At 56.3% G+C, this 21112-nt stretch overlaps 1 protein-coding gene across 1 annotated transcript in view; it reads right to left on the bottom strand.

Moving 5' to 3' along the window:
• Positions 1–21112, bottom strand: part of NIPBL (NIPBL cohesin loading factor) — a 199954-nt gene that overhangs the window by 16108 nt on the left and 162734 nt on the right. Inside the window, exons 45-51 of the mRNA XM_076057949.1 lie at positions 20833–20898; positions 18661–18768; positions 5408–5459; positions 5086–5255; positions 3965–4114; positions 1006–1265; positions 309–782 (exon numbers count right to left, since the gene is read on the bottom strand). Coding sequence (XP_075914064.1) covers positions 309–782; positions 1006–1265; positions 3965–4114; positions 5086–5255; positions 5408–5459; positions 18661–18768; positions 20833–20898 — 1280 coding nt within the window. The remainder of the gene's footprint in view (positions 1–308; positions 783–1005; positions 1266–3964; positions 4115–5085; positions 5256–5407; positions 5460–18660; positions 18769–20832; positions 20899–21112) is intronic.

The raw sequence follows: 21112 nt of genomic DNA, 5'->3' as shown, positions 1-21112 counted from the left end.
ACCCACTCACTCACCCACCCACCCACCCACTCACTCACCCACCCACTCACTCACTCACCCACCCACTCACTCACCCACCCACTCACTCACTCACCCACCCACTCACTCACCCACCCACTCACCCACTCACTCACCCACCCACTCACTCACCCACCCACCCACTCACCCACTCACCCACCCACTCACTCACCCACCCACTCACCCACCCACTCACCCACCCACTCACCCACTCACACCCACTCACCCACCCACTCACTCACTCACCCACCCACTCACTCACCCACCCACTCACTCACCCACCCACTCACCCGTCTGTGAACCCGTACAGCTCCTTGAGGTGCTGCTTGAGCACGAGGAGCAGCAGTAGCCCCTGGGATGCGAGGGCAAACTCCAGCAGCGGAGCTGCCTCCGCCGGCAGCCTCGCCAGCAGCTCCTCCACGTCCACCTCGTCGAGGTCCTCGTCCTCCTCCTCCTCGTCCTCCTCCCCGCCCCTCCTCCTCCTCCTCCGCCCCCCGTCGCGACGTTCCGCGGCCGCCACCTCGTCGCCGCCCTCGCCGCCGCCCTCCTCCTCCTCCTCCTCCTCGTCGTCGTCGTCCCGGCCCTTCGAGTCGTCGTCGTCGTCGTCGTCGTCGCCGTCGTCGCCGCCTTCGGCCCTCCGCGACGACGACGCGGCGGCGGCGGCGGCGGCGGCGATGGCCGACGAGGCCCTCGAGGCCGCCCGTCGCCTCCTCCTCCGCCGCCTCCTCCAGCGCGACCTCCGGGCCACCTCCACCCCCACGCCACCGCCTCCGCCACCGCCTCCACCGCCTCCTCCGCCTCCACCGCCTCCGCCGCCTCCGCCGCCTCCGCCGCCTCCGCCGCCTCCGCCGCCTCTGGAGCCACCACCGTCGCTCCCCGCCTCCTCCTCCTCCTTCTCCTTCTCCGCCTTCTCGTCGTCGTCCACCGCCTCCTCCTCCTCCTCCTCGTCGCCCCCCTCCTCCTCCTCCTCCTCCTCCTCCTGGTCACGTGACCCACGGCGCGAGCGCTCCACCTTCCTCCGCTTGCGTTTGCCGCTCTTCCTCCCCTCTCCGGCTGCCCGCTCGCCGCCATCCGCCGTCGGGCGCCTCCTGCCGGCCTCCACCGCCTCCACCGCCTCCTCCACCTCCTCCTCCTCCTCCTCCTCCACCTCCACCCCCCTCCTCCCCCTCCTCCTCCTGCCTCCTCCGCCCATCGTCCTTTTTGAGGGGAGGAGGCGGCGGTGGTGGTGGCTTCTTCCTGATCAGGGCCTGCAGATGGTGGGGGTGGTGGAGGTGGTGGTGGTGGTGGTAGGGGTGATTGTGGAGGTGATGGTGATGATGGAGGTGGTGATGGTGATGATGGAGGTGGTGGTAGGGGTGATTGTGGAGGTGGTGGTGATGATGGTGGTAATGGAGGTGGTAGTGGTAATGGAGGTGGTGATGGTGATGATGGAGGTGGTGGTGGTGGAGGTGGTGGTGGTGATGATGATGGAGGTGGTGGTGGTGGAGGTGGTGGTGGTGATGATGATGGAGGTGGTGGTGATGATGGAGGTGGTGGTGGTGATGATGATGGAGGTGGTGGTGATGATGGAGGTGGTGGTGGTGATGGAGGTGGTGATGGAGGTGGTGGTGGTGATGGAGGTGGTGATGATGGAGGTGGTGATTGTGATGATGGAGGTGGTGGTGATGATGGAGGTGGTGGTGGTGGTGATGGAGGTGGTGGTGGTAATGGAAGTGGTGGTGGTGGAGGTGGTGGTGGTGATGATGGAGGTGGTGATGGTGATGATGGAGGTGGTGGTGGTAATGGAGGTGGTGATGGTGGTGATGGGAGGTGGTGGTGGTGATGGAAGTGGTGGTGGTGGTGGTGGTGATGATGGAGGTGGTGATGGTGATGATGGAGGTGGTGGTGATGATGGAGGTGGTGGTGGTGGTGATGGAGGTGGTGGTGGTAATGGAAGTGGTGGAGGTGGTGGTGGTGATGATGGAGGTGGTGGAGGTGGTGGTGGTGATGATGGAGGTGGTGGTGGTGATGGAGGTGGTGGTGGTGATGGAGGTGGTGGTGATGGCGATGATGGAGGTGGTGATGGTGATGATGGAGGTGGTGGTAATGATGGAGGTGGTGGTGGTGATGATGGAGGTGGTGGTGGTGATGGAGGTGGTGGTGGTAATGGAGGTGGTGGTGATGGAGGTGGTGGTGATGGAGGTGGTGGTGGTGATGGAGGTTGTGGTGATGATGGAGGTGGTAGTGGTGATGGAGGTAGTGGTGGTGATGGAGGTGGTGGTGGTGGTGATGGAGGTGGTGGTGATGATGAAGGTGGTGGTGGTGATGATGAAGGTGGTGGTGGTGATGGAGGTGGTAGTGGTGATGGAGGTAGTGGTGGTGATGGAGGTAGTGGTGGTGATGGAGGTAGTGGTGGTGATGGAGGGTGGGTGTGGTAGTGATGGAGGTGGTGGTGGTGGTGGTGATGGAGGCGGTGATGGTGATGGAGGTGGTGATGGAGGTAGTGGTGGTGATGGAGGTAGTGGTGGTGATGGAGGTGGTGATGGAGGTAGTGGTGGTGATGGAGGTGGTAGTGATGGAGGTGGTGGTGGTGATGGAGGTGATGAAGGTGGTGGTGGTGATGGAGGTGATGGAGGTGGTGGTGATGGAGGTGGTGGTGATGATGAAGGTGGTGGTGGTGATGGAGGTAGTGGTGATGATGGAGGTAGTGATGGAGGTGGTGGTGATGGAGGTGGTGGTGATGGAGGTAGTGGTGATGGAGGTAGTGGTGGTGGTGGTGATGGAGGTGGTGATGATGATGGAGGTGGTAGTGGTGATGGAGGTGGTGGTGGCGGTGGAGGTGGTGGTGATGGTGATGGTGGCACAGACAAAGCTTAAGTTGAGTGAGTGGTGTATTAGTGAGTGAGAGTATTAGCGAGTGGTGTGGTGAGTGAGTGTACTAGTGAGTGAGTGTACTAGTGAGTGAGTGAACTAGTGAGTGAGTGTACTAGTGAGTGTACTAGTGAGTGTACTAGTGAGTGAGTGTACTAGTGAGTGTACTAGTGAGTGAGTGTACTAGTGAGTGAGTGTACTAGTGAGTGTACTAGTGAGTGTACTAGTGAGTGAGTGTACTAGTGAGTGAATGTACTAGTGAGTGAATGTACTAGTGAGTGTACTAGTGAGTGAGTGTACTAGTGAGTGAGTGAGTGTACTAGTGAGTGAATGTACTAGTGAGTGTACTAGTGAGTGAGTGTACGACTAGTGAGTGTACTAGTGACTGAGTGTACTAGTGAGTGAGTGTACTAGTGAGTGTACTAGTGAGTGTACTAGTGACTGAGTGTACTAGTGACTGAGTGTACTAGTGACTGAGTGTACTAGTGAGTGTACTAGTGAGTGAGTGTACTAGTGAGTGTACTAGTGAGTGAGTGTACTAGTGAGTGAGTGAGTGTACTACTAGTGAGTGTACTAGTGAGTGAGTGTACTAGTGAGTGAGTGTGCTAGTGACTGAGTGTACTAGTGAGTGAGTGTACTAGTGAGTGTACTAGTGAGTAAGTGTACTAGTGAGTGTACTAGTGAGTGAGTGTACTAGTGAGTGAGTGTACTAGTGAGTGAGTGTACTAGTGAGTGAGTGTACTAGTGAGTGTACTAGTGAGTGTACTAGTGAGTGAGTGTACTGGTGAGTGTACTAGTGAGTGAGTGTACTAGTGAGTGAGTGAGTGTACTAGTGAGTGTACTAGTGAGTGAGTGTACTGGTGAGTGTACTAGTGAGTGAGTGTACTAGTGAGTGAGTGAGTGTACTAGTGAGTGAGTGTACTAGTGAGTGTACTAGTGAGTGAGTGTACTGGTGAGTGTACTAGTGAGTGAGTGTACTAGTGAGTGAGTGAGTGTACTAGTGAGTGAGTGTACTAGTGAGTGAGTGTACTAGTGAGTGTACTAGTGAGTGTACCAGTGAGTGAGTGAGCGAGCGGTGTGGCGAGCAAGCGAGCACCTCGCGGAAGGCCTGCAGGAGGTTGGAGCCCGAAACGGAGAGGCGGACGTCCAGGTGGTGCATGAGGAACAGAGGCTCGTCCTGGCTGAGGAAGGGGAAGTAGGCCAAGTTGTCAGCCACGTACAGGAGCAGGCGGAGGTCAGGTTTCTGCTGCTCGCCACACAGAGACACAGCGGCAGGAAGAGGGTTGGTGGTGGTGGGTGGGTGGGTGGGTGAGTGAGTGGGTGAGTGGGTGGGTGAGTGGGTGGGTGAGTGGGTGGGTGAGTGAGTGAGTGGGTGAGTGGGTGAGTGGGTGGGTGAGTGGGTGGGTGAGTGGGTGAGTGGGTGAGTGAGTGGGTGGGTGGGTGGGTGAGTGAGTGAGTGGGTGGGTGAGTGGGTGGGTGGGTGAACGGGTGAGTGGGTGGGTGGGTGAACGGGTGGGTGGGTGAACGGGTGAGTGGGTGGGTGAGTGAGTGAGTGACTGAGTGAGTGAGTGACTGAGTGAGTGAGTGGGTGGGTGGGTGAACGGGTGAGTGGGTGGGTGGGTGAACGGGTGAGTGGGTGGGTGAGTGAGTGACTGAGTGAGTGACTGAGTGAGTGAGTGGGTGGGTGAGTGACTGAGTGAATGGCTGAACGAGTGATTGAGTGAGTGACGGAGCGAGCGAGCGAGCGAGTGACCGAGCGAGTGACTGAGCGAGCGAGCGAGTGACTGAGCGAGTCACGGAGCGAGTCACGGAGTGAGCGAGCGAGTCACGGAGCGAGTGACTGAGCGAGTCACGGAGCGAGTGAGCGAGTGACTGAGCGAGTCACGGAGCGAGTGAGCGAGTGACTGAGCGAGTCACGGAGCGAGTCACGGAGTGAGCGAGCGAGTCACGGGGCGAGTGACTGAGCGAGTCACGGAGCGAGTGAGCGAGTGACTGAGCGAGTCACGGAGCGAGTGACTGAGCGAGTCACGGAGCGAGTGAGCGAGTGACTGAGCGAGTCACGGAGCGAGTGAGCGAGTCACGGAGCGAGCGAGTCACGGGGCGAGTGACTGAGCGAGTCACGGAGCGAGTGACTGAGCGAGCGAGTGACTGAGCGAGTCACGGAGTGAGCGAGTGACTGAGCGAGCCACGGAGCGAGTCACTGGGCGAGCTGCTCACTGTGGAGTCGTCAAAGAGGTTGAGGAGGGAGAGCACGAGGGCGCGCCGGTGCTGCCGGTTGGTGCGGATGAGCGTGTAGAGGTGGGCACAGAGGGCCGCAGGATTCTCCTCTTGGCGCCAGCCCCGGATCACCGAGACCCCCGTGGCATCCACCGGCCCCTCCCCTCCACCTCCTCCTCCTTCTTCCCCCCCTCCCCCCCTCTTGCCCCTCCTCCTGCCGCCGCCCCTCCCCTCCCCCTCGCCCCCTCCCCGCGGCCCCTCCCCCCCGCCCCCGCCGCTGTCGCCGCCGGGGCCGGGGCCGGGGCCGGGGCCGCCCCCTCGCGGATGCGGAGCTGCAGCTGATAGGACATCTTGATGCCTGCCACGGCCTTCATCTGTCGGGGGGGGGGGAGGGGAGGGGAGGGGAGGGGGAGAGGGGGAGGGGGGGGGGAGAGAGGGGGGGGGAGGGGGGGGAGGAGGAGGGGAGGGGGGAAGGGGGGAGGAGGAGAGGGGGGAGGAGGTGGGAGGGGAGGGGGGGAGAGAGGGAGGGAGAGAGGGGGGGAGGGGACGGAGGAGGGAGGGAGGAGAGGGAGGAGGTGGGAGGGGAGGGGGGGAGAGGGGGGGAGAGAGGGGGGAGGGAGGGAGGAGGGAGGGAGGAGGGAGGGAGAGGGGGGGGAGGAGGAGGAGAGGGGAGGGGGGGAGAGAGGGGGGAGAGGGATGGAGAGGGAGGAGGGGGGGAGAGGAGGGAGGAGAGGGGGAGGGGGGAGGAGGTGGAGGAGGTGGAGGGGAGGGAGGAGGAGAGGGGGGGGAGGGAGGGAGGAGAGGGGGGGGAGGAGAGGGAGGAGAGGGAGGAGGGGGGGGGGAGGGGGGGAGGGGGGAGGAGGGGGGAGGAGGTGGAGGGGAGGGGGGAGAGAGAGGGAGGGGAGGGAGGAGAGGGGGAGGGGGGAGGGGGGAGGGAGGAGGAGAGGGGGGGGGAGGGAGAGGGGGGAAAGGGAGAGGGATGGAGAGGGAGGAGGGGGGAGAGGAGGGAGGAGAGGGGGGGAGAGGGGGAGGGGAGGGGGAGGGGAGGGGGGAGAGGGAGAGGGGGGAGAGGGAGGGGGAGGAGGGAGAGGGGAGGGAGGGGGACAATGGTGAGATATGCGAGTGAATGTAGGTGTGTGTACGTGTAGGTAGGTGTGTGTGTGTGTGGTAGGTGTGTGTGTGTAGGTGTGTGTGTGTAGGTGTGTGTGTGTGTGGTAGGTGTGTGTGTGGTAGGTGTGTGTGTGTGTAGGTGTGTGTGTGTGGTAGGTGTGTGTGGGTAGGTGTGTGTGTGTAGGTGTGTGTGTGTGTGGTAGGTGTGTGTGTGTGTGAAGGTGTGTGTGTGGTAGGTGTGTGTGTGTGTAGGTGTGTGTGTGTGTGTGGTAGGTGTGTGTGTAGGTGTGTGTGTGTGTGGTAGGTGTGTGTGTGTGTGGTAGGTGTATGTGTGTGTGGTAGGTGTGTGTGTAGGTGTGTGTGTGTGTGTAGGTGTGTGTGTGTAGGTGTGTGTGTGTGTGGTAGGTGTGTGTGGTAGGTGTGTGTGTGTAGGTGTGTGTGTGTGGTAGGTGTGTGTGTGTGGTAGGTGTGTGTGTGTAGGTGTGTGTGTGGTAGGTGTGTGTGTGTGTGGTAGGTGTGGTGTGTGTGGTAGGTGTGTGTGTGTAGGTGTGTGTGTGTGGTAGGTGTATGTGTGTAGGTGTGTGTGTGTGGTAGGTGTGTGTGTGGTAGGTGTGTATGTGTGTAGGTGTGTGTGTGTGTGTGTGGTAGGTGTGTGTGAGTAGGTGTGTGTGTGTGTGGTAGGTGTGTGTGTGTGTAGGTGTGTGTGTGGTAGGTGTGTGTGTGTAGGTGTGTGTGTGGTAGGTGTGTGTGTGTAGGTGTGTGTGTGTGTGTGGTAGGTGTGTGTGTGTAGGTGTGTGTGTGTGTGTGTGGTAGGTGTGTGTGTGTGGTAGGTATGTGTGTGTGGTAGGTGTGTGTGTGTAGGTGTGTGTGTGTGTGTGGTAGGTGTGTGTGTGTGGTAGGTATGTGTGTGTGTGTAGTAGGTGTGTGTGTGTGGTAGGTGTGTGTGTGTAGGTGTGTGTGTGGTAAGTGTGTGTGTAGGTGTGTGTGTTGTGGTAGGTGTGTGTGTGTAGGTGTGTGTGTGTGTGGTAGGTGTGTGTGTGTGGTAGGTGTGTGTGTGTGTGTGGTAGGTGTGTGTGTGTGTGTGGTAGGTGTGTGTGTGTGGTAGGTATGTGTGTGTGTGTGGTAGGTGTGTGTGTGTGTGTGGTAGGTGTGTGTGTGTAGGTGTGTGTGTGTGTGGTAGGTGTGTGGTGTGGTAGGGTGTGTGTGTGTAGGTGTGTGTGTGTGGTAGGTGTATGTGTGTAGGTGTGTGTGTGTGTGGTAGGTGTATGTGTGTAGGTGTGTGTAGGTGTGTGTGTGTGTAGGTGTGTGTGTGTAGGTGTGTGTGTGTGTGTGGTAGGTGTGTGTGGTAGGTGTGTGTGTGTGTGGTAGGTGTGTGTGTGTAGGTGTGGTAGGTGTGTGTGTGGTAGGTGTGTGTGTGTGGTAGGTGTGTGTGTGTGGTAGGTGTGTGTGTGTAGGTGTGTGTGTGTGGTAGGTGTATGTGTGTAGGTGTGTGTGTGTGTGGTAGGTGTGTGTGTGTGGTAGGTGTGTGTGTGTGGTAGGTGTGTGTGTGTAGGTGTGTGTGTGTGGTAGGTGTATGTGTGTAGGTGTGTGTGTGTGTGTAGGTGTGTGTGTGTGGTAGGTGTGTGTGTGTAGGTGTGTGTGTGTGTGGTAGGTGTATGTGTGTAGGTGTGTGTAGGTGTGTGTGTGTGTAGGTGTGTGTGTGTAGGTGTGTGTGTGTGTGTGGTAGGTGTGTGTGGTAGGTGTGTGTGTGTGTGGTAGGTGTGTGTGTGTAGGTGTGGTAGGTGTGTGTGTGGTAGGTGTGTGTGTGTGGTAGGTGTGTGTGTGTGGTAGGTGTGTGTGTGTAGGTGTGTGTGTGTGGTAGGTGTATGTGTGTAGGTGTGTGTGTGTGTGGTAGGTGTGTGTGTGGTAGGTGTGTGTGTGTGTAGGTGTGTGTGTGTGGTAGGTGTGTGTGGGTAGGTGTGTGTGTGTAGGTGTGTGTGTGTGTGGTAGGTGTGTGTGTGTGTGAAGGTGTGTGTGTGGTAGGTGTGTCCGGCCAAACAACCCCCTACCTCCTCGCGGTGCCGGACGGGCAACTCTGTCGTGGACAGTGCTGTGGGGGGAGTTCCAATTTTGATTGGCTCCTCCCCTCATGGCATATGTGTCCACCACAGGGGCTAAACGGGGGCTCTGGACGGGTGCGAGGGGCTGGTAACCCCTCCACCTTCAATTAATTACCACAAAACCACGAATTAAAGTGAAATATGTAACAACTAAGCTTGTGCCGGAGGCCCCGGGGGGCCAGGCGTCTATGACGTCTCCTGGCCAAACCCCAATTGGCGGAGCCAGGAGATTGAATACCTACCCTCGGGGCTACTCCAGAAACAACGAAAAGCCACTACGGGTGGCCACGTGGAATGTTCGAACGCTCACTGCAGAGGAGAGGCTGCCACTCCTCTGTCGGGAGCTGGACCGGTACCGCCTGGATCTATGCGGCATTCAGGAGGTCCGGTGGACCGGCTCTGGCTCCTGCCACCATGAGGGGTGGACAGTCCTCTACTCGGGGCAGCAGACTGCCAAACAACAGGGTGTGGGTCTTCTTTTGAACAAAAGAATGAAGGGGGCGTGGGAGCGTGGCGGTGAGGTGTGGGAAGCTGTAAGCCCCAGGCTACTTTGGGCTCGCCTTCCCATCAACCGGAGGCGAGGAATGGTGGTCGTGGTTACTTATGCCCCCACCGAAGATGAACATCCGTGGAGGGATGCAGGCAAAGCCGATGAGTCAGATGCCTTCTATGACCTCCTGTCACAGGTGCTGGCTAAAGTGGCCCCTCGGGATAGAGTCATCATGTTGGGTGACTTCAATGCCCGAGTTGGTCATGATACTGGCACCTGGTCTGGAGTGATTGGAGGGCATGGGCCAGATCAGCTCAATAACAACGGTAGGAGGCTGCTAGATTTTTGTGCAGCCCATGGGCTTGTAATTACCAACACGCTGTTCCGGCATCGGCGCATCCACACAACATCATGGATGCATGCCGGGTCCAAGCAAGAACATCTGCTGGACTACATAGTGACGGACCAGCGAATGCGAGCCCATGTCCTTGACACCAGGACCTACCGTGGAGCTGATCTGCCCTCTGACCATCGACTAGTCATCTGTAAGATGCGCCTGCCATTCTTCCACTCCGGTGGTGGGTGTACACCCAGGACCCCATTCCAACCTAAAGTGGCCTGGTCTCAGTTATCTGATGAAAGTTGCAAGCGAGAATTTCATCATCGCTTGCGGCTGGGATTGGCATCGTCCCCGACTCCTCCTGATGTCGAGGGTAAATGGGCGAGGTTTAGGACTGTGACTCATGCAGCTGCAATGGCTGCTTTGGGTACGCGGTCCAGACCTCCCCAGACACCCTGGATGACAGAGGAGTTGTTCAGGATGGTTGAGAAAAAGCGACAGGCCCACTGTCATCGGCTACAGAATCCCACGTCAGAGAATGAGGAGGCTTACCGCAGCCTTCGCTCGGAGGTTCGGAGAGCCGTGAGGCGCTGCAAGGATGGGTGGTGGTCGCGGGTTGCTGAGGAGATGGAGTCTGCCTCAGTGGCCCGTGATCACAAATCGCTATTTAACTCCATCAAAAAAGTAACCTGCAGCGCCACACCTATTACCATCATTAGGGGAAAAAACGGTGATCCAATTTCCGACCCCCAGGAACAGGTTCGCAGATTTGCTGAGCATTTCTGTGAGGTCCTGGGGGAGGGAAAATCCCACAGCCAGGAAAACATCGTGGCACAAAGTGAGGATGACCCTGCTGAGGCTGCGGTGCCTCAAATATTGGATGAAGTCACCCCCTGTGAGTGGCTGGCTGAGGTGCCATCTGCTGAGGAAGTATTGAAGGCGATCCGGAGTCTGAGACCAGGAAAGGCAGCGGGCAGAGATGATCTCCCAAGCGAAATGCTGAGGGAGGGTGGCGTTTGTGCACAGACTGCCCTATATGACATCATAACAACAGTCTGGACCACTGGACGGGTTCCGCAGGATTGGAAGGATGCCCTGGTGGTCCCCCTTTTTAAGAAGGGGGACCGCACAGACTGTAACAACTACAGGGGCATCTCACTCCTCAGTGTGCCGGGAAAGGTCCTGGCAAGGATTATTCAGCATCGCCTTGCCAGGCACGCTGAGGAGAGGCTTGCGGAGCCCCAATGCGGTTTCAGGAAAGGGCGGTCCTGCACAGATGCCATATTTTCTGTCCGTCTGCTACAGCAGAGGTGTAGGGAATTCCAACAAGACCTACATCTCTGCTTTATTGACCTGGTCAAGGCCTATGATACCATCAGTAGGCCTGGGCTCTGGGTCGTTCTTCGTGCTTTTGGAGTACCTGACCCTCTGCTCACGATCATTAAGGACCTTCATGATGGTGAGCGGGCCCGGGTAAAACTACGTGGCCGGGAGTCAGAGCCATTCCCTGTACACCTTGGGGTGCGACAGGGATGTCCTCTGGCTCCCACATTATTTAACATCTATTTTGACCACGTAGTTCGTGAAGCCTTCAATAGCTGTACCGGGGGAATCTCCATATGGTACAGATATAATGGGAGGCTAATCGATGCCCGGGTGCGGTCAAGGGATGGCTCCCTATTGCTCAACCACGTTATGTATGCTGATGACTTGGTAATAGCTGCTCAGTCAGAGGAGGAGTTGGAGACGCTGCTGCTGAGACTGGAGCGTGCCACTAAGAGGTGGGGCCTTACCATCAGCCCCACCAAAACTAAGCACCTGCCTGGGTATTTTGTACCATCGGACACTCCACCCCCACAACTCCCAATCGGTGATGGGGCAGTTGTGGAGAGAGTGGAGAGTTTCCCATACCTGGGCAGTGTGCTTATGACTGGCTCCAGTTTAACAGCAGAGGTCTCACTCCGAATCAGTCGAGCGGCAATATCTTTTCATCGGTTGCGTAACGCTGTGTGGAAGCTACCTGGTCTGTCGCTCCGCACTAAGCTTCAGGTCTTCTCGGCCACGGTCATTCCCTCCCTTCTCTACGCTTGCGAAACGTGGACCCCCCTAATGGAACATCTTCGCCGGTTAGAAACATTTAGGCTGACCTGCCTACGATCCATCCTGGGTTTAACCAGACTGGATTGTGTGAGGAGCTCACAAATCCTTGAAAGATCTGGGCAGGGTCCCATCGGTGAGCTCCTCCGGCAGGCAAGGCTGCGATGGCTGGGTCATGTAGCCCGCATGCCCAGCCACCGCATGCCGAAACAGCTTTTGTTTGGCCGGATTGAGGGGGCTAAGCGGGCGCGGCACGGGCTAGAGAAGAGATGGAGTGATGTGGTACAGGAGGACGTGGAGCTGAGTGGACTTGCCGATGACTGGTACCAGCGGTGTCAAGATCGGCCTCTGTGGAGGAGGCTCGTGAAGGATGCTACTGGGCAGTTGGAGGCAGTCGCCCTCCAACAACAACGGAGGGCGGAGGAGCGACGCTCACAACAGCGAGCGGAGCGCCGGGTGGCTAAAGCACAGCAGGTTGGCACAGTAGGGGGCACAGGTGGTGCATCAGCCAGTCATCTCAGTCAGTCGACCCGTGGCAACTGGGTCTGCCCCGTGACCTCCTGCCAGCGGGCGTTCGACACTTCACGTGGCCTCAGGGTGCACATAGCCTGGCACAAGCGTCGTGGTGACGTCACCGCCACTTAGTGGCGAATGGCGGTTGTTGTTGTTGTTGTTGTGGTAGGTGTGTGTGTGTGTAGGTGTGTGTGTGGTAGGTGTGTGTGTGTAGGTGTGTGTGTGTGTGTGGTAGGTGTGTGTGTAGGTGTGTGTGTGTGTGTGGTAGGTGGGGAGCGATAGTGTAGCGGTTAGCGCGCTGCGCTATGAACCTGGCGACCCGGGTTCGATTCCCGCTCACGGCTAACACCAGTGACGATTATCTGAACCGGTCCCGGGCCTCCCCTAGGTCGACTCAGCCTCAAATGAGTACCTGGTGCGGTGTGTAAACATTGCCACTAGGGAGACAAAGGCGGTCGGGCGTGGTGCTGGCCACCCACCCCCTCGTGTACCGTTCCGGCCTTCATAGGTGCTCGCTAACAGCACTTGCCCCTACAGTCTGTTAAGGCTATATGGGGGATCTTTGTCTTTGTCTTTGTCTTTGGTAGGTGTGTGTGTGTGTGGTAGGTGTGTGTGTGTAGGTGTGTGTGTGTGGTAGGTGTATGTGTGTAGGTGTGTGTGTGTGGTAGGTGTGTGTGTGGTAGGTGTGTATGTGTGTAGGTGTGTGTGTGTGTGTGTGGTAGGTGTGTGTGAGTAGGTGTGTGTGTGTAGGTGTGTGTGTGTGTGGTAGGTGTGTGTGTGTGTAGGTGTGTGTGTGGTAGGTGTGTGTGTGTGTAGGTGTGTGTGTGGTAGGTGTGTGTGTGTAAGTGTGTGTGTGTGGTAGGTGTGTGTGTGTAGGTGTGTGTGTGTGGTAGGTGTGTGTGTGTGGTAGGTGTGTGTGTGTGTGGTAGGTGTGTGTGTGTAGGTGTGTGTGTGTGTGGTAGGTGTGTGTGTGTAGGTGTGTGTGTGTGTGTGTGGTAGGTGTGTGTGTGTGGTAGGTGTGTGTGTGTAGGTGTGTGTGTGTGTAGGTGTGTGTGTGTGTGTAGGTGTGTGTGTGTGTAGGTGTGTGTGTGTGTGTGGTAGGTGTGTGTGTGTGTGGTAGGTGTGTGTGTTTGTGGTAGGTGTGTGTGTGTGTAGGTGTGTGTGTGTGTTTGTGTGTAGGTGTGTGTGTGTGTGTAGGTGTGTGTGTGTGTGTGGTAGGTGTGTGTGTAGGTAGTGTGTGTGTGTGTAGGTAGGTGTGTGTGTGTAGGTGTGTGTGTGTGTGTGTGGTGGGTGTGTGTGTGTGTGGTAGGTGTGTGTGTGTAGGTGTGTGTGTGTGTGGTAGGTGTGTGTGTGTAGGTGTGTGTGTGTGTGTGGTAGGTGTGTGTGTAGGTGTGTGTGTGTGTGTGGTAGGTGTGTGTGTGTGGTAGGTATGTGTGTGTGTGTGTGTGGTAGGTGTGTGTGTGTGTGGTAGGTGTGTGTGTGTGGTAGGTATGTGTGTGTGTGTGGTAGGTGTGTGTGTGTGGTAGGTGTGTGTGTGTAGGTGTGTGTGTGTGTGGTAGGGTGTGTGTGTAGGTGTGTGTGTGGTAGGTATGTGTGTGTGTGTGGTAGGTGTGTGTGTAGGTGTGTGTGTGTGTGGTAGGTGTGTGTGTGTAGGTGTGTGTGTGTGTGTGGTAGGTATGTGTGTGTGTGTGGTAGGTGTGTGTGTGTGTAGGTGTGTGTGTGTGTGGTAGGTGTGTGTGTGTAGGTGTGTGTGTGTGTGGTAGGTGTGTGTGTAGGTGTGTGTGTGTGGTAGGTGTGTGTGGGTAGGTGTGTGTGTGGTAGGTGTGTGTGTGTGGTAGGTGTGTGTGTGTAGGTGTGTGTGTGTGTGTGGTAGGTGTATGTGTGTAGGTGTGTGTGTGTGTGTGGTAGGTGTGTGTGTGTGTAGGTGTGTGTGTGTGTAGGTGTGTGTGTGTAGGTGTGTGTGTGTGTGTAGGTGTGTGTGTAGGTGTATGTGTGTGTAGGTGTGTGTGTGTAGGTGTGTGTGTGTGTGTGTGGTAGGTGTATGTGGTAGGTGTGTGTGTGTAGGTGTGTGTGTGTGTGTGGTAGGTATGTGTGGGTAGGTGTGTGTGTGTAGGTGTGTGTGTGTGTGTGGTAGGTGTGTGTGTGTGTGGTAGGTGTGTGTGTGGTAGGTGTGTGTGGTAGGTGTGTGTGTGGTAGGTGTGTGTGTGTGTGGTAGGTGTGTGTGTGTAGGTGTGTGTGTGGTAGGTATGTGTGTGTGTGTGGTAGGTGTGTGTGTAGGTGTGTGTGTGTGTGGTAGGTGTGTGTGTAGGTGTGTGTGTGTGTGTGTGGTAGGTATGTGTGTGTGTGTGGTAGGTGTGTGTGTGTAGGTGTGTGTGTGTGTGGTAGGTGTGTGTGTGTAGGTGTGTGTGTGTGTCTTCTCGGCCACGGTCATTCCCTCCCTTCTCTACGCTTGCGAAACGTGGACCCCCCTAATGGAACATCTTCGCCGGTTAGAAACATTTAGGCTGACCTGCCTACGATCCATCCTGGGTTTAACCAGACTGGATTGTGTGAGGAGCTCACAAATCCTTGAAAGATCTGGGCAGGGTCCCATCGGTGAGCTCCTCCGGCAGGCAAGGCTGCGATGGCTGGGTCATGTAGCCCGCATGCCCAGCCACCGCATGCCGAAACAGCTTTTGTTTGGCCGGATTGAGGGGGCTAAGCGGGCGCGGCACGGGCTAGAGAAGAGATGGAGTGATGTGGTACAGGAGGACGTGGAGCTGAGTGGACTTGCCGATGACTGGTACCAGCGGTGTCAAGATCGGCCTCTGTGGAGGAGGCTCGTGAAGGATGCTACTGGGCAGTTGGAGGCAGTCGCCCTCCAACAACAACGGAGGGCGGAGGAGCGACGCTCACAACAACGAGCGGAGCGCCGGGTGGCTAAAGCACAGCAGGTTGGCACAGTAGGGGGCACAGGTGGTGCATCAGCCAGTCATCTCAGTCAGTCGACCCGTGGCACCTGGGTCTGCCCCGTGACCTCCTGCCAGCGGGCGTTCGACACTTCACGTGGCCTCAGGGTGCACATAGCCTGGCACAAGCGTCGTGGTGACGTCACCGCCACTTAGTGGCGAATGGCGGTTGTTGTTGTTGTTGTGTGTGGTAGGTGTGTGTGTGTGTGTGGTAGGTGTGTGTGTGTAGGTGTGTGTGTGTGTGTGGTAGGTGTATGTGTGGTAGGTGTGTGTGTGTAGGTGTGTGTGTGTGTGTAGGTGTGTGTGTGTGTAGGTGTGTGTGTAGGTGTGTGTGTGTGTGTGGTAGGTGTATGTGTGTGTGTGTGTAGGTGTATGTGTGTGTGTAGGTGTGTATGTGTGTAGGTGTGTGTGTGGTAGGTGTGTGTGTGTGTGGTAGGTGTATGTGTGTAGGTGTGTGTGTGTGTAGGTGTATGTGTGTGTGTGTGTAGGTGTGTGTGTGTAGGTGTGTGTGTGTGTGGTAGGTGTATGTGTGTAGGTGTGTGTGTGTAGGTGTGTGTGTGTGTGGTAGGTATGTGTGTGTGTGTGGTAGGTGTATGTGTGTAGGTGTGTGTGGTAGGTGTAGGTGTGTGTGTGTATGTGTGTAGGTGTATGTGTGTGTGGTAGGTGTATGTGTGTGTAGTAGGTAGTGTGTGTGTGTGTGTAGGTGTGTGTGTGTAGTCCGGCAAAACAACCCCCTACCTCCTCGCGGTGCCGGACGGGCAACTCTGTCGTGGACAGTGCTGTGGGGGGAGTTCCAATTTTGATTGGCTCCTCCCCTCATGGCATATGTGTCCACCACAGGGGCTAAACGGGGGCTCTGGACGGGTGCGAGGGGCTGGTAACCCCTCCACCTTCAATTAATTACCACAAAACCACGAATTAAAGTGATGAACATCCGTGGAGGGATGCAGGCAAAGCCGATGAGTCAGATGCCTTCTATGACCTCCTGTCACAGGTGCTGGCTAAAGTGGCCCCTCGGGATAGAGTCATCATGTTGGGTGACTTCAATGCCCGAGTTGGTCATGATACTGGCACCTGGTCTGGAGTGATTGGAGGGCATGGGCCAGATCAGCTCAATAACAACGGTAGGAGGCTGCTAGATTTTTGTGCAGCCCATGGGCTTGTAATTACCAACACGCTGTTCCGGCATCGGTGCATCCACACAACATCATGGATGCATGCCGGGTCCAAGCAAGAACATCTGCTGGACTACATAGTGACGGACCAGCGAATGCGAGCCCATGTCCTTGACACCAGGACCTACCGTGGAGCTGATCTGCCCTCTGACCATCGACTAGTCATCTGTAAGATGCGCCTGCCATTCTTCCACTCCGGTGGTGGGTGTACACCCAGGACCCCATTCCAACCTAAAGTGGCCTGGTCTCAGTTATCTGATGAAAGTTGCAAGCGAGAATTTCATCATCGCTTGCGGCTGGGATTGGCATCGTCCCCGACTCCTCCTGATGTCGAGGGTAAATGGGCGAGGTTTAGGACTGTGACTCATGCAGCTGCAATGGCTGCTTTGGGTACGCGGTCCAGACCTCCCCAGACACCCTGGATGACAGAGGAGTTGTTCAGGATGGTTGAGAAAAAGCGACAGGCCCACTGTCATCGGCTACAGAATCCCACGTCAGAGAATGAGGAGGCTTACCGCAGCCTTCGCTCGGAGGTTCGGAGAGCCGTGAGGCGCTGCAAGGATGGGTGGTGGTCGCGGGTTGCTGAGGAGATGGAGTCTGCCTCAGTGGCCCGTGATCACAAATCGCTATTTAACTCCATCAAAAAAGTAACCTGCAGCGCCACACCTATTACCATCATTAGGGGAAAAAACGGTGATCCAATTTCCGACCCCCAGGAACAGGTTCGCAGATTTGCTGAGCATTTCTGTGAGGTCCTGGGGGAGGGAAAATCCCACAGCCAGGAAAACATCGTGGCACAAAGTGAGGATGACCCTGCTGAGGCTGCGGTGCCTCAAATATTGGATGAAGTCACCCCCTGTGAGTGGCTGGCTGAGGTGCCATCTGCTGAGGAAGTATTGAAGGCGATCCGGAGTCTGAGACCAGGAAAGGCAGCGGGCAGAGATGATCTCCCAAGCGAAATGCTGAGGGAGGGTGGCGTTTGTGCACAGACTGCCCTATATGACATCATAACAACAGTCTGGACCACTGGACGGGTTCCGCAGGATTGGAAGGATGCCCTGGTGGTCCCCCTTTTTAAGAAGGGGGACCGCACAGACTGTAACAACTACAGGGGCATCTCACTCCTCAGTGTGCCGGGAAAGGTCCTGGCAAGGATTATTCAGCATCGCCTTGCCAGGCAAGCTGAGGAGAGGCTTGCGGAGCCCCAATGCGGTTTCAGGAAAGGGCGGTCCTGCACAGATGCCATATTTTCTGTCCGTCTGCTACAGCAGAGGTGTAGGGAATTCCAACAAGACCTACATCTCTGCTTTATTGACCTGGTCAAGGCCTATGATACCATCAGTAGGCCTGGGCTCTGGGTCGTTCTTCGTGCTTTTGGAGTACCTGACCCTCTGCTCACGATCATTAAGGACCTTCATGATGGTGAGCGGGCCCGGGTAAAACTACGTGGCCGGGAGTCAGAGCCATTCCCTGTACACCTTGGGGTGCGACAGGGATGTCCTCTGGCTCCCACATTATTTAACATCTATTTTGACCACGTAGTTCGTGAAGCCTTCAATAGCTGTACCGGGGGAATCTCCATATGGTACAGATATAATGGGAGGCTAATCGATGCCCGGGTGCGGTCAAGGGATGGCTCCCTATTGCTCAACCACGTTATGTATGCTGATGACTTGGTAATAGCTGCTCAGTCAGAGGAGGAGTTGGAGACGCTGCTGCTGAGACTGGAGCGTGCCACTAAGAGGTGGGGCCTTACCATCAGCCCCACCAAAACTAAGCACCTGCCTGGGTATTTTGTACCATCGGACACTCCACCCCCACAACTCCCAATCGGTGATGGGGCAGTTGTGGAGAGAGTGGAGAGTTTCCCATACCTGGGCAGTGTGCTTATGACTGGCTCCAGTTTAACAGCAGAGGTCTCACTCCGAATCAGTCGAGCGGCAATATCTTTTCATCGGTTGCGTAACGCTGTGTGGAAGCTACCTGGTCTGTCGCTCCGCACTAAGCTTCAGGTCTTCTCGGCCACGGTCATTCCCTCCCTTCTCTACGCTTGCGAAACGTGGACCCCCCTAATGGAACATCTTCGCCGGTTAGAAACATTTAGGCTGACCTGCCTACGATCCATCCTGGGTTTAACCAGACTGGATTGTGTGAGGAGCTCACAAATCCTTGAAAGATCTGGGCAGGGTCCCATCGGTGAGCTCCTCCGGCAGGCAAGGCTGCGATGGCTGGGTCATGTAGCCCGCATGCCCAGCCACCGCATGCCGAAACAGCTTTTGTTTGGCCGGATTGAGGGGGCTAAGCGGGCGCGGCACGGGCTAGAGAAGAGATGGAGTGATGTGGTACAGGAGGACGTGGAGCTGAGTGGACTTGCCGATGACTGGTACCAGCGGTGTCAAGATCGGCCTCTGTGGAGGAGGCTCGTGAAGGATGCTACTGGGCAGTTGGAGGCAGTCGCCCTCCAACAACAACGGAGGGCGGAGGAGCGACGCTCACAACAGCGAGCGGAGCGCCGGGTGGCTAAAGCACAGCAGGTTGGCACAGTAGGGGGCACAGGTGGTGCATCAGCCAGTCATCTCAGTCAGTCGACCCGTGGCACCTGGGTCTGCCCCGTGACCTCCTGCCAGCGGGCGTTCGACACTTCACGTGGCCTCAGGGTGCACATAGCCTGGCACAAGCGTCGTGGTGACGTCACCGCCACTTAGTGGCGAATGGCGGTTGTTGTTGTTGTGTTGTGTTGTGTGTGTGTAGGTGTGTGTGTGTGTATGTGTGTGTGTATGTGTGTGTGTGTGTAGGTACGTACGTGTATGAACCCCGAGTACTTCTTGTCGATCTCCACCAGCTGCTGGTCGGCTTTGTTGCGGGTTGCAGGCTCGGGGTCGGTACCCATGGCGATCAGATACGGCACGCACTGTGACACACACACACACACACGGTGTGACACACACACACACGGTGTGACACACACACACACGGTGTGACACACACACACACGGTGTGACACACACACACACACGGTGTGACACACACACACACGGTGTGACACACACACACACGGTGTGACACGCACACACACACACACACGGTGTGACACGCACACACACACACGGTGTGACACGCACACACACACACTGTGTGACACACACACAGTGATAAACGCACGGCGAAATACAGTGAATGTGTGGGTGTGTAGGTAGTGTGGTGAGTGAGTGGTTAGTGTGGTGAGTGAGTGAGTGGTGTGGTGAGTTAGTGAGTGGTGAGTTAGTGAGTGGTGAGTGTGTAGGTGAGTGAGTGGTGAGTGTGGTTAGTGAGTGAACGGTGAGTGTGGTGAGTGTGTGTAGGTGAGTGGTGAGTGTGGTGAGTTAGTGAGTGGTGTGGTGAGTTAGTGAGTGATGAGTGTGTAGGTGAGTGGTGAGTGTGTGTAGGTGAGTGAGTGGTGAGTGTGGTGAGTGTACAGGATGCACCAGGCCGTGGTTGAGTGTGAATGTCTAGGTGAGTACTGAGTGAGTGAGTGGTGAGTGTGTAGGTGAGTGTGTAGGTGAGTGTGTAAGTGAGTGGTGAGTGAGTGGTGAGTGAGTGGTGAGTGTGTAGGTGAGTGAGTGAGTGGTGAGTGTGTAGGTGAGTGAGTAGTGAGTATCACCTGTACAGGATGCACCAGGCCCTGGTTGAGTGTGAATGTCTAGGTGAGTGGTGAGAGTGTGTAGGTGAGTGGTGAGAGTGTGTAGGTGAGTGGTGAGAGTGTGTAGGTGAGTGGTGAGTGTGGTGAGTGAGTGGTGAGTGTGTAGGTGAGTGAGTGGTGAGTATCACCTGTACAGGATGCACCAGGCCGTGGTTGAGTGTGGATGTCTAGGTGAGTAGTGAGTGAGTTGGTGAGTGAGTGAGTGGTGAGTGTGTAGGTGAGTGTGTAGGTGAGTGAGTGAGTGGTAAGTGAGTGAGTGGTGAGTGTGTAGGTGAGTGAGTAGTGAGTATCACCTGTACAGGATGGACCAGGCCCTGGTTGAGTGTGAATGTCTAGGTGAGTACTGAGTGAGTGAGTGAGTGGTGAGTGTGTAGGTGAGTGTGTAGGTGAGTGAGTGAGTGGTGAGTGAGTGAGTGGTGAGTGTGTAGGTGAGTGAGTAGTGAGTATCACCTGTACAGGATGCACCAGGCCCTGGTTGAGTGTGAATGTCTAGGTGAGTAGTGAGTGAGTTGGTGAGTGAGTGAGTGGTGAGTGTGTAGGTGAGTGTGTAGGTGAGTGAGTGAGTGAGTGGTGAGTGAGTGGTGAGTGTGTAGGTGAGTGAGTGAGTTGGTGAGTGAGTGAGTGGTGAGTGTGTAGGTGAGTGTGTAGGTAAGTGAGTGGTGAGTGAGTGAGTGGTGAGTGTGTAGGTGAGTGAGTGGTGAGTGAGTGAGTGAGTGGTGAGTGTGTAGGTGAGTGAGTTGGTGAGTGAGTGGTGAGTGTGTAGGTGAGTGTGTAGGTGAGTGAGTGAGTGGTGAGTGAGTGAGTGAGTGGTGAGTGTGTAGGTGAGTGAGTGAGTGGTGAGTGAGTGAGTGAGTGGTGAGTGTGTAGGTGAGTGAGTGGTGAGTATCACCTGTACAGGATGCACCAGGCCCTGGTTGAGTGTGAATGTCTAGGTGAGTGGTGAGAGTGTGTAGGTGAGTGTGTAGGTGAGTGAGTGAGTGAGTGGTGAGTGAGTGGTGAGTGTGTAGGTGAGTGAGTGAGTTGGTGAGTGAGTGAGTGGTGAGTGTGTAGGTGAGTGTGTAGGTAAGTGAGTGGTGAGTGAGTGAGTGGTGAGTGTGTAGGTGAGTGAGTGAGTTGGTGAGTGAGTGAGTGGTGAGTGTGTAGGTGAGTGTGTAGGTGAGTGAGTGAGTGGTGAGTGAGTGAGTGGTGAGTGTGTAGGTGAGTGAGTGGTGAGTGTGTAGGTGAGTGAGTGAGTGAGTGGTGAGTGTGTAGGTGAGTGAGTGGTGAGTGTGTAGGTGAGTGAGTGGTGAGTATCACCTGTACAGGATGCACCAGGCCCTGGTTGAGTGTGAGCCACACCACATTCAGGGCAGAGTTCCGCACCTGCAAAGGCAAAGACAAAGGCACCCTGTGTAGCCTGCCACGAGCTGATGGGGCAAGTGCTGCAAGCGAGGAGTGGGTGAGTCGTGAGTGAGTTAGTGAGTGAGTTAGTGAGTGACTGGTGAGTGAGTTAGTGAGTGAGTGAGAAAGTGGGTTGGTGAGTGAGTGAGTGATGTGTGAGTTGGTGGGTGAGTGGGTGAGTGAGTGGGTGGCTGGG

The sequence above is a fragment of the Petromyzon marinus genome, chromosome 85 (assembly GCF_048934315.1).
Source record: "Petromyzon marinus isolate PM22_M1 ecotype Great Lakes invasive population chromosome 85, UKy_Petmar_22M1.pri1.0, whole genome shotgun sequence".
Lineage (NCBI taxonomy): Eukaryota > Metazoa > Chordata > Hyperoartia > Petromyzontiformes > Petromyzontidae > Petromyzon > Petromyzon marinus.
This window is presented reverse-complemented; position numbering and strand designations above follow the sequence as displayed.